The sequence below is a fragment of the Quercus robur genome, chromosome 7 (genome assembly GCF_932294415.1).
Source record: "Quercus robur chromosome 7, dhQueRobu3.1, whole genome shotgun sequence".
In the NCBI taxonomy this organism is placed as follows: domain Eukaryota; kingdom Viridiplantae; phylum Streptophyta; class Magnoliopsida; order Fagales; family Fagaceae; genus Quercus; species Quercus robur.
In genome coordinates, this window is record NC_065540.1 from 8422353 (window position 1) to 8437434 (window position 15082).

Genomic DNA, 15082 nt, shown 5'->3' on the forward strand with positions numbered 1-15082 from the left:
TTTAAGTAGTTGGTTTCCCCAGAGGCTTGGGTCCGAGGACCATACAAGGCCTTGGTTCTGTCCAAAACTTATATTCTTCTTTTTAAGTAGTTGGTTTCCCTAGAGGCTTGGGTCCGAGGACCATACAAGGCCTTGGTTCTGTCCAAAACTTGTATTCTCTTTTTAAGTAGTTGGTTTCCCCAGAGGCTTGGGTCCGAGGACCATACAAGGCCTTGGTTCTGTCAAAAACTTGTATTCTTCTTTTTAAGTAGTTGGTTTCCCCAGAGGCTTGGGTTCGAGGACCATACAAGGCCTTGGTTCTGTCCAAAACTTGTATTCTCTTTTTAAGTAGTTGGTTTCCCCAGAGGCTTGGGTCCGAGGACCATACAAGGCCTTGGTTCTGTCCAAAACTTGTATTCTCTTTTTAAGTAGTTGGTTTCCCCAGAGGCTTGGGTCCGAGGACCATGCAAGGCCTTGGTTCTGTCCAAAACTTATATTCTTCTTTTTAAGTAGTTGGTTTCCCCAGAGGCTTGGGTCCGAGGACCATACAAGGCCTTGGTTCTGTCCAAAACTTGTATTCTCTTTTTAAGTAGTTGGTTTCCCCAGAGGCTTGGGTCCGAGGACCATACAAGGTCTTGGTTCTGTCCAAAACTTGTATTTTCTTTTTAAGTAGTTGGTTTCCCCAGAGGCTTGGGTCCGAGGACCATACAAGGCCTTGGTTCTGTCCAAAACTTGTATTCTCTTTTTAAGTAGTTGGTTTCCCCAGAGGCTTGGGTCTGAGGACCATACAAGACCTTGGTTCTGTCCAAAACTTGTATTCTTCTTTTTAAGTAGTTGGTTTCCCCAGAGGCTTGGGTCCGAGGACCATACAAGGCCTTGGTTCTGTCCAAAACTTGTATTCTTCTTTTTAAGTAGTTGGTTTTCCCAGAGGCTTGGGTCCGAGGACCATACAAGGCCTTGGTTCTGTCCAAAACTTGTATTCTTCTTTTTAAGTAGTTGGTTTCCCCAGAGGCTTGGGTCCGAGGACCATACAAGGCCTTGGTTCTGTCCAAAACTTGTATTCTTCTTTTTAAGTAGTTGGTTTCCCCAGAGGCTTGGGTCCGAGGATCATACAAGGCCTTGGTTCTGTCAAAAACTTGTATTCTCTTTTTAAGTAGTTGGTTTCCCCAGAGGCTTGGGTCCGAGGACCATACAAGGCCTTGGTTCTGTCCAAAACTTGTATTCTTCTTTTTAAGTAGTTGGTTTCCCCAGAGGCTTGGGTCCGAGGACCATACAAGGCCTTGGTTCTGTCCAAAACTTGTATTGTTCTTTATTTGCTTATCTTCCGAAGGTTTAACTCCTCGAATAAGATGGGGGAAGCTGGCCTGATGTTTGAAGCCCCTAGGCTTGCCCATGTCGTTGACACCGTGGAACGTAGCCCCTAGTGAGAGCTTATGTTGGAATAGCAACCATGTGTCGCCGGTGATACAGGCACCCTCGTAATCCCTTGTTCGACAGAAGCTCAACTTCGCCACCGCTCGAGCTAACACGCAAGCCTTCCCACAGACGGCGCCAATTGTAGGGTCACGTTCCAGAACGAACTGAAATTGTAGTTGGGTCAGGACGTGAGTGTGCCCATACAATATCATTTGTAGAGAGTGGGATCGAAAGGCTAAATCGTGTTCACCCGATGGTGGTTTTGTTAAGCTTTTTCTCCCTGGTTCAGGTGTATTCACCTTTTGAACCCCTCCTCTTTTTTCCGTGGGACTCTCCCCTTTTAGGTTACATATTTTTTCTTTTATACTAGCATGCATTCAATTTCCTTCGTCCACGTGTAGGGTCGATCTTTCCAAGACTGATACTTGTCCCATCAGTCCCAGACCTAAGTCGTTGAGAGTTGTTGATAAAGTTAATGGATAAGACTCTGTTAGGCGCAGAGATATGCCTGGGGAAGGTGGCAAAGGAAGCCTTTCTTAGATATTTTAGATTTCCCTTCAAGCACGTCCCTTTACCTTTCTGCCCTTGTTCTTGGGTCAGCCGAGGACTGCACTGTCCTCGGCCGCTTCTCCGGGCCAATTGGGCCATACTATTCTTGAGCTCTGGCCATGACCTTTTTCGGCTTAGGCCTTTGGACCCTTCATCAGCAAATGGGCCTGGCCCGTCAATTATTGGACCCCACAATATATATATAGAAACAAATGACTCTGTGGAGAGAAAAAAAAAGGCTCTAACATGTGAAGGTTATATCTTAGAATTGCTTGTCTAGTTAACGAGTGTTCTTAGGATATTTGATAATAAGTTATTTAAAAAAAAAAAATTTGATATGATATTTTCTAAATAAATATCCTTACAATATCTGTTAATAAAATCTTATATATAAATATGATCCACCCTAGGTAAAATTGAAGTAAAATAAATCAAATATACATGAAAATTTGTTGAAAAGCCTGTGGAAATATTGATAGTAGTAATGAGAAAGAGTTTTATCAAAGGAAAATTCAGTGCCTCAACATCCACCACAACTTTAATTTTGCCACAACTCACCTTTATTGACATGATGAGTTGTAAATGATAGAGTTAAAATGATTGATTAACGTGAGTCAACGAATCCATTCAAAACTCGCTGTGTACAAGTTGAAAACAGATGTTGTGGCACTAGACTTTTTGGGTTTCAATAGATTACGATCAAGGTGTTCTTTGTTTTGGGCAGAAGCATCAGGGGCAGAAGGGAAGAGAAAGTATGACTTAAATGGCAGGTTGGACCTTGCAGATTGGATTATTTCTTAAAAAAGTCGACCAACGTGCACTTGTCTGTATATGAATTAATTACGCAATTCACAAACTACCGAGTAATGAGATGACAATTACAAAAGGTTACAGATATGATCGTATGAATTGAATTCACTTTAAATTTCCCACCTTCCTCTCACTTTGTCAACCTTTCACTTATATGTATTGTTCTAAGATCATTCTAGCTTCCACTAATTTCGAAGAATCACTCCACTATATTGTCTATAATTGGTACTTCAATTAATTTTTTTTTTTAAATTTACACAGTAAGAATTGAATCAGAATTGTATTTATTTTTTTGAAAATACCTTAATTCTTTATTATCAAGTCAGGGTCTAAATGACCGAATAATAAATTAATACTAATACCTAACAACGTTTTCATTTCCAGGGGAAGGGTTTGATTTGTATGCTCCATTTAATTAGAAAGCAATTCGCATGGATTCTTGGAAAAAAAAAATCAATACGTATAAACAATGACTAGAGCGTAGTTGGTATTTGGTAGGTTGCACTTACATGTCATGAATTTTTTAGCTTATATATATTGGATATGAATCTATTTTTTTAACTTATATATATATATATATATTTTTTTTTTTTTATTTGGTCTAAGGTTGCGGTACTAATTAATTCATACTTGACTATCATTGAAAATGCATTTCATTAGGCATCATCCGGATTAATAACTTCATGAATTTTCTTATATAAAATAGGAAAAAAAATAATTCACGATTTTTGATATTTTCTTCTTTAGGATAAAATTTAGCTTCAAATCGGTTTAAAATTATCTTCCTTTAATTCATCATCTGAGTACCGAAGAAACTATTAATGTTTTTAGTGATATAATTTTTTACATAAGTTATATGACTTATTTAAGTAATATATATTAATTACACATAAATAATTTTATAAAAATTGTCGTATAAAGAATTTAATAATATAATTTCAAATTAGTTTTGTAGCGAGCTTTATCCTTCTTTAAATTTCATAAAATAAAAGAGAAAAAAATAGAAGCTAGTCTTACTTGCTGTCGGTAAAAAACACCAGCGCCTACATATTGCTGGGGAAAGGTCTTGGGTTGTTGATGAAGTACTGGTTTGACTTCTACTAGTGGCCATTGGATTATTGGACTGGATCTCTGTAATATATATTACTATTCGAAGGTACCAGCTTGCCAAACCCCAACCAACCTTTCTAGAATCTCAACCATATTTAAATGCTCTATCTCCTCCTCAAAAAATGGTCCACCCGAACTCCAACTAGTGAATTCATTCATTGATTTCATTATATCGAATTAAAAAAGTCAAAGCAGAGCTCTCTAGTGGAATACAAAAGTCATCTTCGCCATTTATGTCGAAGATAGCTTATTAAACACAAAAAATTTCATACTTTGATGTTATGGTATTATTAGTAGTTGGTAACAAAATTATGTGGCAGTAGTAAGTTTAAATAAAAATCAATAAAAATTTCCTAACTTAACTAATGTGATTGATGTTGTGAAATTTTTTTATGTAAGTGAAATATTACTACTCTATGAGGAAATATTTGCTTGGAGATACTGTTATTAAATATTTTTCACAAGGTCTTAAAAATGCAATAATAATGCATAGTAGTGGGAATCAAATTTGTGTTACTGCATTAGCATTGTAAATAAATCAAGTCGTTTACTAACATCTCGGACTTAACTCCATAAAAATCTCATTCATGTTTTTATTTATATCTTTTTTTTAAAAAAAAAAAATTGTATTTATAAGAATAAGCCTAACTTGAGGCTTACACTTTATTTGGGATGAGTAAAAGGAACCGAATAAAAAGAACTATTTTGAAATATTCCTTAAATTCTTGTGTTTGATAGTTTTAATGGATTGTAGAAAAAAGACCCTTTCCCTGTTTAATATATGAGAAGAAAAAAATGTTCATGAACAAGCTTGTAGCTAGACAAATAGAATTCAATTAAAATTTAAAAACCAACTAAATCTAGACTTGGTATTAAATTGTTAACTGTTGTTTGAGAGTTGGAAAGACTATTTTCCCACCTCTATGCCTAATTCAGCGAAGAACGTTACAATATGTTAAATATTAGGTGCACACTGGGAAATATATGGCAGCCACTTGTTAATCAATTAATGAATATCTACGTGTTTTTACTTTCAAAACAATGAACTACTAGTATGTTAAAAAATTAGGAAACCCTACATTTTATCTTTCATTACCATCGAAGAAACCTTAATTTATGAATTTGCTTTGAGATCATGTAGTTTCAACCTCTGTGACAGTCAACTGAGCAAGCCTAAAATTTCGTTTACATTAATGTATGTCTAATATTTCGCTTTCGGCGATCCACCAACATGTTATTTTAAAAATATTTGAATATATTATATTACATAAAATATCTTTCGAATATTATAATTTAAAATGATTATCTTTTGGTTCATCTGATCTACCTGTAACCAATCGAAAAAAATTGTTATATATGTTGCTCATGAAATGATATCATGATGAACCTTCTCATGGCTGCTTTTGAAAATTGAACTCCACAGTGAGTCAACATTATCCATCGTTTCTAACAATGGACAGACTCATCAACTCGCTGACTCGTCTACGTGCGACTCAGCTCCTCTTTCTCACATGGGTGTTAACGTGTATAGCTGGAACAACAACCCCAGAATCCATTCTCCCAGGCTTCAAAGCCACACCAAATCCTTCAGTCTCATCGTTCCAACCTCTCCTAAACGATCCAACAGGCAACTTCTCACTCGGGTTCCTCCGAGTCGAACAAACCCAACTCGCCCTCGCTGTCCTCCACGTGGCTTCCTCACAACCACTCTGGCTTGCCAACCCAACTCAGTTGGCCACCTGGTCCGACCGTACTCAGTTCCTCTTCAATGGCAGTCTCGTTATTTCCGATCCCAACACTAGGGTATTTTGGTCAACTCAAACCAATGGTGACACGGTTGTGCTCCTCAACTCCTCAAATCTCCAAATACAAAAACTCGACGACCCAGCCTCAGTTCTCTGGCAAAGTTTCGACTTTCCCACAAATACCCTCATGGAGAACCAAAATTTCACAGCCAACATGTCCTTGATTTCATCCAATGGGCTTTACTCTATGCGCTTAGGGTACAACTTTTATGCTTTGTACGCAAAATTCCAAGACAACTCCGCAGATCACATGTATTGGAAACACACAGCTTTAGAAGCACGGGCAGCGATAGTTCAAGGTCAAGGACCAATTCACGCTTTAGTCAACTCTGATGGGTATTTGGGGTTGTACCAAAATAGCACAGCCAATCCGGTGGACGTACAACCCTTCAACAGCTACAACAGGCCCATCGACTTGTTCCTTTTGGTCCGGTTAGAACCGGACGGAAACCTCAAAGCTTATTACTGGGACGGGTCGAACTGGGTCGAGGATTTCAAAGCAATCTCGGACACGTGTCAGCTCCCCAGTCCGTGCGGTTCGTACGGTTTGTGCACACCACAAAGTTGTTCTTGTTTGGACAACCGGACAGAGTTTCGGTCCGGTTCGGATTGTGTTCCCGTGGAAACCGGCGACTTTTGCGGGGAACAGTTGGTTAAAGACAAGTACGAGGTTTTAACGAGGAACGGGGTCGAGGTGCCGTTTAAGGAACTAATGCAGTACGAAACGACGTCGTCTTTGGGAGAGTGTGAGGGTCTATGTGAAAACAATTGTAGCTGTTGGGGGGCAGTGTATAATAACGCTTCCGGGTTTTGTTTCATGTTGGACTATCCGATCCAAACGTTGGTGTCTGTTGGGGATGAGAGTAACGTGGGTTATTTTAAAGTGAGGGAAGGTGCAGGGAAAAAGAAAAACAAGGCTGTTGCTATAGTTGGACTTGTAGCGGGTGGTGGGGCAATTTTGATTTTGATTGGGATTGGTGGGTTTTGGGCGTACAGGTTTTGGAGAAAGAAAACCCGAGAAAATGATGATGATGAGGTATCACCCGGCCCGTATAAGAATCTCGGGTCGGAAAGCTCCAAGTCCATTGAGGTAGAGATGTGTAATAGATAAACTGATAGTAAAGATGACGCAAGGGATGACGTTTTTTGGGTTTGACTTACAGTGATGTTTACTGCTAACTTTAGTTCAGTTTGCTTTATACTAATATTGGGTGTGGGGCCCAGGGGTTAATCTTTGTTTGAGCCTTTTTGGTGTTTCTTGAGGAATAGGTGTGGCCTGCGTGCCCATTGTAATTGGATGGATGTATCATTGTATCTGACTATCTGTGACTGTACAGGACCTACAGGGTCCACCCAATTTAATGACATTGGCATCTTATTTCCTCCGGTTTCTGAAAGAGAAGGCATATTCTGGTTATTTTTTCCCCCTTGTCCCCACACACAAAACAAAAAAAAAAAAGCTCTGTTGACATCTTTTTTGAGGTTTAATTGTATATAGATTCCACTATTTATAGCAATCTAAACATGTGCCTCACATTTCTGTTTGGAATGACTGGAAATGTGCAGTCAAGCATAATGGCAAAAACTAGTTTGTTGTCTAAAGATTTTGGCAATAATTCTGTTGATGTTTATGGTGTAGGGGAGATAATATTTTAGGAACACTGCTTAATTCAATGTTTAAACCAATGAATTTAGGTCTAATTATGAATTTTTATTTTATTGGTTATAATTTAATGTGGGATTTTATCATATAACTAATCACACTACTTACATGTAAATATTTTAACGTGTAGATTGTTAAGTGTGGAGATTCAAACTAATTTTAATTTCAAGATAACGAGCATGACATTTTTCCAATACTCTGGACATGAGATAAGATTGGTATATAATCAATTTGAACATGTATCATTACCTTGTCATGTCTATTGCGTTCTTCCAATACTCCAATATGCTGCTCTAGTCTCATTGCCTATATAGTTGCCATACGTACAGAGCCTAAAAGGACCTCATATGACAGCAAATTAATAATTCTACTGAAAACTCCTGGAGTCAAAACTGTATGGATCTTAATTGGGGTGACATATTTTTATGAAATGGGGGCACCTGTTGGTTAGGCAATTGTATTTCTTGTTGGGGTGGTTGGGCTTGAAAGTTAAAACTTGTGGTTCGATCACTGGTTTTAATTTTGGAGGATGTTGGGGGAGAGTCTTGTGCTCCATATACCATACCAAACTTGGGAGTTGGGGCCTGCAAATTAATGACGCAAGGGATGACACATTGGATTGGCTAACAATCTCAAACGTTGTCAATAAGTTGGAAGAAAATGTGTATCATACGGACAAATTGCATTCCATAAGGTCATCCTCTCATTTTCTAATTTTACTTTATCGAATACATGTGCCCAAATCTCCATTTTGATCCATTTATCCCTTATAAAAGTAGGTAAGCCGACTTCTAGTAGCTAGTATCTTATTCTATATTACAACTTGTGCCTATGTTCCCCTCTCTCTCTCTCTCTTTCTCTCTCCTTTTTGGGTAAGTCTTCATATTCCCATAGCCATAGGGAACATTCTATAAAGTTTGTATGCTGAAATGTTGAATTTCTTGGCCCTAAGATGACTTCCACTATCTTTAGGATAGGTTTGCTCTTCTTTTTAGAGCATTCCAAGCCAATCTTTTACGACATGGACTCCACTCTCTCTCTCTCCATATAATCTATTTCTCTTTATAATTTTTTTTTTTTCCAAAACAAATCTTCAAGGATAGGATGAATATATAGAAGTTGCTCATCCTATGGTTTCTGATAAAGTGACAAGGGTATTAAAGGACATTTTAGATGAAGGAAGAGGGCATCATCAATTTTCATAAATGTTCAATCCGTGAGTTCCACTCCCTTGTGTATTCAAATTTTGACTATCTAATACGATTGTTGAAAATTTCATGTACGAGAGACAGTAATCTTGATAGCACTTCCTCTATGTCTGCTTGATTTGATTTTATTTTTTGAATAATCTCCAAGTTGATACATAGCTCTGGAGTATTATATTATATATTATTAAGTTGACATAATTGCATTGTATAATACAGTATTAAATAGCAAATACAAATGTTTATGTGCACAGAATAAGTCCATGGGCCAAGACAAAAGTCAAGTTAGAACACAGGCAGCAACAAAACAAAAACCTAAATTTCCTCTTCCAAAGTCTCAGAACAAATGCTTTGTCTAATCATTTACTCGAAGGTGCCGTCTTCACGTCATCTGGTTTCTGCGCCCAGTCCCATACTTTGAGGATAACCCAAAATTTGGGTCAAATATTTCAATCTTACACAAAATTGGGCTTTAAACTGCTTTACCCGCCTTTGAAAAGCCCAAATTTTGCATCGCAATTCCTTTAAAAGCTTTATTACATTTTTTTTTTCTTTTTTGGCTGGGTAAAACGTGAGAAACTTCTTTACAGTGAATTTTCATCAGTAATCTTTCTTTCTCTCACAGGTTGTGAAGGGAATTGATAAGCTTGAACACGCTTCTGCCAGTTCACGGTGCAAAACTTCCTCTGACGATCAAGTTAGTGAAGGTATTTTAGAAAATATCATAGTTTTTGGAATCTTTTCTGGCAGGAAATGGGGGTTAAAACTAAAAATAAGAACACTAATCACAAAATTATTGGTTTTGAGACATGTAGAATCATTATTTTTAAGACAATAGTTGCCACCACTCTAAGCAAAGTTTGCAAATAAACTGTTATTAGCCATTAGAAACAGTCAAATGTCACTTAAGGCATACGTTTCTGCACAATTCTACAAAGCCTTAAAGTCTCAAATAATTTGGTAGATTTATGTCAAAGGAATTGTCTTTCGCTCGACCGAACCATCAAACAAACCTAAATTGCCTCACACAGAAAGTTTGATTGACCTTCAAACAACATTCTTTCGAGCGATCGTAAAGCTGTAACTTCACTTGACCTTGCACAACATGTCACTCAAGTGAATAATAAAGAATTTGCTCTACTCTTGCTCGAGTGAACTTTTAAAAACGATCATTATACTTTGTATCATTCGTTATTTCACTTCCAAAGTGGGATTAACATATATATGATAACCTACAACCTATAACATTTTATACATATATACCTCTCTCTCTCTCTCTCTCTCTCCAACATTATTTGAAAATTTTATTAATATAAAAATTACGGTTTTTTTTTAAAATTTTTTAATTACTCAATTATATATTTCAACTTCAAATTTATGTTGAATAAAAATTACATTTTTTTATATGAGTTAAAGAAAATTTCAAACAAGTCAACTTAATTATCTTGACACGAATCTTTACACAAATAATAAATCAGATTATTTTGAATTAATTGCAAGTTAAGCAAATCAACACAGAATTGACATATTTATTAATTGTATCAAAGTAAATTAATCTATTTTAACCAGAACTCATTTATACTAAATATTAATTCGCAAAAAACTTGACATGTTAATTACAAGTTGTGTCAAATATTGTGACCATTGTCTCAAAAGTCGTCCCTTGAACCCTAGCTAAAGTAGGCTGCCTTCAATGAAGGGTTTGCCCGTTTTGAAAGTTGTTCGGCCATACTTGCGACTGTTCTAATTGAAGAGTCATGTCTGGGACTTGGTCGGTCGGTTGGCCTCGAGCTTGGCTGGACTCCTTTTGGGTCTGCCATGGATCACAGATTCATGGTTCTTGGTCACACTCATTGGGCTCGGCCTGGTTTTGTGTCTGCTCATTCTGGGCTCAGAGGTACATTGGTATGGTGATAGTGTCCCCCAAATCAGATTCGTGATTCCTTTCAGCGTAAACTGTTTAAGGAATTGGTAGTTGGTGTACATGTTATGCTTAAAGTGGAAGTAGTTTACTAAATAATGAAACCTATAGGCAAGTGGAATGCATCTAATTAATACAGAAAGAGACAACCCCACATAATTCTCTTTATTTTATTTATTTATTTATTTATTTCTGAATCCCACGTAATTCTCTTTTGAAATGTTAATACTTTGCCTTTGTATATTATCTTACCAAACCTTCTCAAATTCTCAATGCATAGCGGGTCTCTCACAAGCTTAGGAGATATTGTTTGGTCACAATGGGGCTTCACATTTTGCATGCTCATCTTAATAATGCTTTTTCTGAGGCTGTCAACCCCAGTAAGAGCATCCACAGCAGTGGAGCTAAATTTTTAGCAATTTAGCTCCACCAAAAGTTACTTTATCTATTTTAGCTACACATATAATACAGCAGTGGATCAATTTTAGCTTTCAACACAATAAAATAATATATTCATCACAATAAAATAATATTTTTACTACAATAAAATAATAATATTTTTACTACAATAAAATAATATATCATCACCATCACCACCACAGCCCAAACATCCTCCTCTACCACCACCACCGGCCACCAGTCCACAGCAGGAAAGAAGGAAAAAAAAAAAACCACCAACCCAAATCGAACCCACAAATCCACAACCACCACCGGCCACCAGTCCACAGCAGGAAAAAAAAAAAAAAAAAACTCAACCCAAATTGAACCCACAAATCCACAACCACCACCACCACCACCGGCCACCAGTCCACAGCAGGAAAAAAAAAAAAAAACCAAATCTCCGATCGGCAACGTGATACAACCATTGACGGCGTGAAAGAACCAAATCCACATGCAAGCACTCCGCAGCAGTCCACAGCAGGAAAAAAAAAAAAAGCCCAAATCTCCGATCGGCGGCATGATACAACCATTGGCGGCGTGAAAGAACCAATATCCACATGCAAGCACTCCGATCAGCGGCGAGCTCCATGGGTTTCCCAGTCAGGCACTCCGATCAGCGGCGAGCTTCGTGGGTCGGTGATCGGAGTTGAGAGAGTGAGACCGGAGTTGAGAGAGTGAGCTTGAGTCGAGCTTCATGGATCGGTGACCGGAGTTGAGAGAGTGAGACCGGAGTTGCAGAGTGAACTTGAGAGATGAGAGTGAAAGAGAGAGAGAGAGAGAGAGAGGCATGAAAGAATGAAAAAAAAAAAACGGAAAGTGTATTATTTTAATAATCCAACCGAATAAAAAAAAATATATTTTTTTGCTCTCGGCTACAGTGCACATCTATATATAGATGTGCACTGTAGCAAATCATCTAAAATTTTAGCTTTTGCCTCCACTGTTGCAGCGTGAGTTTTGGGTGTGTGGAGCTAAATTTTAGCAATATAGCTTTATACCTCCTCTGCTGTGAGTGCTCTAAGCAGTAACTCTTTTCTTCAGGAGCATCAAACTTGAGATGAACATCTTGATGAATTAAAGATGCTGGGGCTTTTTGTTATTAATGGGCTGACAATATATATTCATGATGTGACATGCTATATGATATAGGTAGCTAGGGTTATTAATTACATCAGTCTCATCTAATGGAGAATGCTTCTAAGGATGCTTTACTCTGAAGAAATTAATCAGATTATGTCCTTTTGACATTTGTCTGTTGTTTGCGTCACTGCCTCAAAATGTCCTACAAAGTCAAGAATAAATACGGATAGCAGTTCTAGTTGTAGAGTTACAATGGTTGGGCGATCCTCTCAGATATCTAGCTAGTTCTATCTAATTACCGTACATCTAATTCTAATTATAGTGGATTTTTTTCCATGGAAAATTTGGGTTATGGGAGTAATGCATGTTTCCAAGTTGTGTTGCTAGGACTCCACTTTATATATTACTTTTTGAAATTTATGCCTTCAATTTTCAGATAAGATGCCTAGCCGCATCTAATAATAATTAAAAATAAAAAAGATTGTTTGTCTAGAAAAAGTATTCACTTTTACGAGAAGAGTCCTCCTTAATCCCTCATTTTATAACAAACTTAAATGTGAAAGGAGGGAAAAATCTTTTCGTAAGAGTAAATAAATTCACGTCTGCATGGTTGAACTTTTCACATGATTAATGTATTTCGATCAATATCAATAAGTTTATAAGCATAACTTCTTTCTTATTTTTATTTACAATTATTGGTGTGATAAGTGTCATAATAAACAATAAAATGATGTTAGTGATAGACTCATGTGAAAATTAATAACAACCTACCATCATAATTAACAAATGGTGAAAATATTTTGTTTGTAGCATTCTTCGTTATTTATAGTTTGGTTTTTATGGTATTTATAGTTTGGTTTTCATGGTAAATTCTAATTTTGTTCAAACTCCTACAATTGAATTCATATTATAAGATTAAGGTTAATCAAGACCCCAATAAAATTTCATAGGTCCATCATGGAATCACCACATGTTAGATCAATATAATATTGAAATTTTTTATGGGATTAGACCTATCAATATTAAAGGTGAAGTCTGTCTAATATCTTGTAGAAGAAAAGAGTCTTTTCTTTTGCTTGCAATGGAATGAGATAAAACCCACGAGCCACATAAGGAATGGTTTCTTTGTCACCTTTGGGGGAGGAAAGTAAAACTTTACCGTAAGTAAAGAATATTCTTGGTTGGCTTTTATATCTTTTCATTTCATGATTATTCAATGATGAAATATGTACTAGTTTATTAGGTGAGAGTTTGTCTTTCTCCTTATATGGGTATTAGGTGTTAGTACACGTACGTCCACCTTTCCCCTTTAAGTTCCCTCAATCAAAAAGAGAGAGATAGCAGAGAGGAATGCTTTCTTTCAAGATGGAAAAGTGTCAGTCATAATAAAACTGAAATTGTTGAGTACTGAGTATGCCCAGCCTTCCACTACATCACATTAATCCCATCAACCTAAACTGAAATTGTTGTACCTTTTCGAAAGTATCTACATTATGTTAAAACGTGTATATGGTTTTAAATTTTTCTTTGAATTTCATCTACTTATGTTTTACTCCATTAGTCACTTAAATGGTTGGTGATTAAATGAATGTGAAACTACAATGTTAGTTTCTAAAGTTTATTTACCGAGCGCTATTAATTCCTGAAGTTTGAAATGAGCACTATTATTACTTAATGTTTCAAAAATGAGCATTATTTGTTCTTATGTTAACTTATGTTAACTTGTTAATTATGTGTCTAACAGAATAATGATGTGACAATTTTTAAATAGCAAGTTATCTTATTTTAGATTTAAAAATTACTCATTATCAAACTTTGACCTAAGCTTGTTTAAAGTGTTTTTGTCCATCCAATTCAACCAAATTAACCCTTCACACCCAAATCTAAACCCAATAAATAATAAATTTGAGAGAGAGAGAGAGAACACGATATGAGAATCTCTAGGCGCTCCACCTCCCTTCATTGATTTAACAAAGCTTTGCCCACCCATTTTTTCGATGCAATTTCTAGTGGTGACTCTTTAACGGATACATCTGCAAAACCATTCATCAATCATTTATTTGTGGAATAAAGAATTCGACATCAAATACATTTGCAAAACCACAGAGGCAAAACCAAATGATTATGAAAATTGAAAGGATACTGTTTTGTAGAAAGAAATTTTTTAAAAGATATAAAAAAATAAATTAAATGAAGAAGAAGAAACAACAGTGCTATTGTTGCTTTTGTAAACCTTTTAGCCATTGACAGTTTGACACATGATATCATACAAATAGAGCATTTTATATTATTAATCTGTAGAACAAAGAAGTCTTATTCTATTCGGTTCATCCATTTTTAACTTACATTTTGAAAACGATTGGAGATTTCAGAGGGGGGAGGGTGGACGGAGCTCTAAAGAATCAGCAATGGGAGGCAGAGATCGAGATTCTCAAATCGTGTTCTCTCTCTCTCTCTCAAATCTTCTTTGGTTTGTTTTGTTTGGATCTAGGTGTCATGGGTAATTTTGTTTGAATTGGATCGGGTCAAAGTGTAATGTTGTGTAATCTTATAAAATAAGGTGCCACACCATTTAAAACTGATATTTCATTAGACACATAAGCAAGAAAGCTAACAAAAGTTAAAAAAAGGACCAATAGTGTTCATTTATGAAACTTTAGAGACTAATTGCACTCATTTTAAACTTCAGGAATTAATAGAGTTCAGTAACTAAACTCTAGGACCCAATAGCGTAATTTCACCTTAAATGGACTTCATAGACAGACAACCTAAATATACCTCAATAAAGATCTATTAAACACTCGTTGTAATTGAAACTGAAGCTCTATTTTTTTCTATCTCCAGAACATGGCTGCAGGGAAAGAAGTGGGTGAGTCTAGTTAATACTCTAAAAATAAAATAACGTTTTGGTACTTTTCATTTACATATTGCATGTGAGTTTTGAGTACTCATCATCTAGTTGTAGACCAGTAGTCCTCTTTACTCACACAAGTGGAGTGATGAGGAGACAAATTTTATAATTGACACAATCATACAGATTTGATATATATTAAAATAATGTTACACCACTTAAAATTTTTTTTATTAGATATGAAATTTGAAA

At 36.3% G+C, this 15082-nt stretch overlaps 1 protein-coding gene and 1 long non-coding RNA gene across 2 annotated transcripts; both read left to right on the plus strand.

Annotated features, from left to right (window-relative positions):
• The first annotated feature begins 5199 nt into the window (after positions 1–5199).
• On the plus strand, positions 5200–7052 carry LOC126692056 (PAN domain-containing protein At5g03700). The gene has a single exon (XM_050387477.1). The coding sequence runs from the start codon at positions 5317–5319 to the stop codon at positions 6778–6780; it is 1464 nt and encodes a 487-aa protein (XP_050243434.1). The 5' UTR covers positions 5200–5316; the 3' UTR covers positions 6781–7052.
• Positions 7053–8028: 976 nt separating this feature from the next.
• LOC126692057 (uncharacterized) lies at positions 8029–13654 on the plus strand. Its single transcript, XR_007644931.1, has 2 exons — positions 8029–8548; positions 9163–13654. It is a non-coding gene; the product is annotated as an uncharacterized LOC126692057 (long non-coding RNA).
• The last annotated feature ends 1428 nt before the right edge of the window (positions 13655–15082 follow it).

What these genes read in the sequence shown, in the direction of transcription:
- LOC126692056 (XM_050387477.1), top strand. Translation starts at nt 5,317, where the DNA reads ATGGACAGACTCATCAACTCGCTGACTCGTCTACGTGCGACTCAGCTC.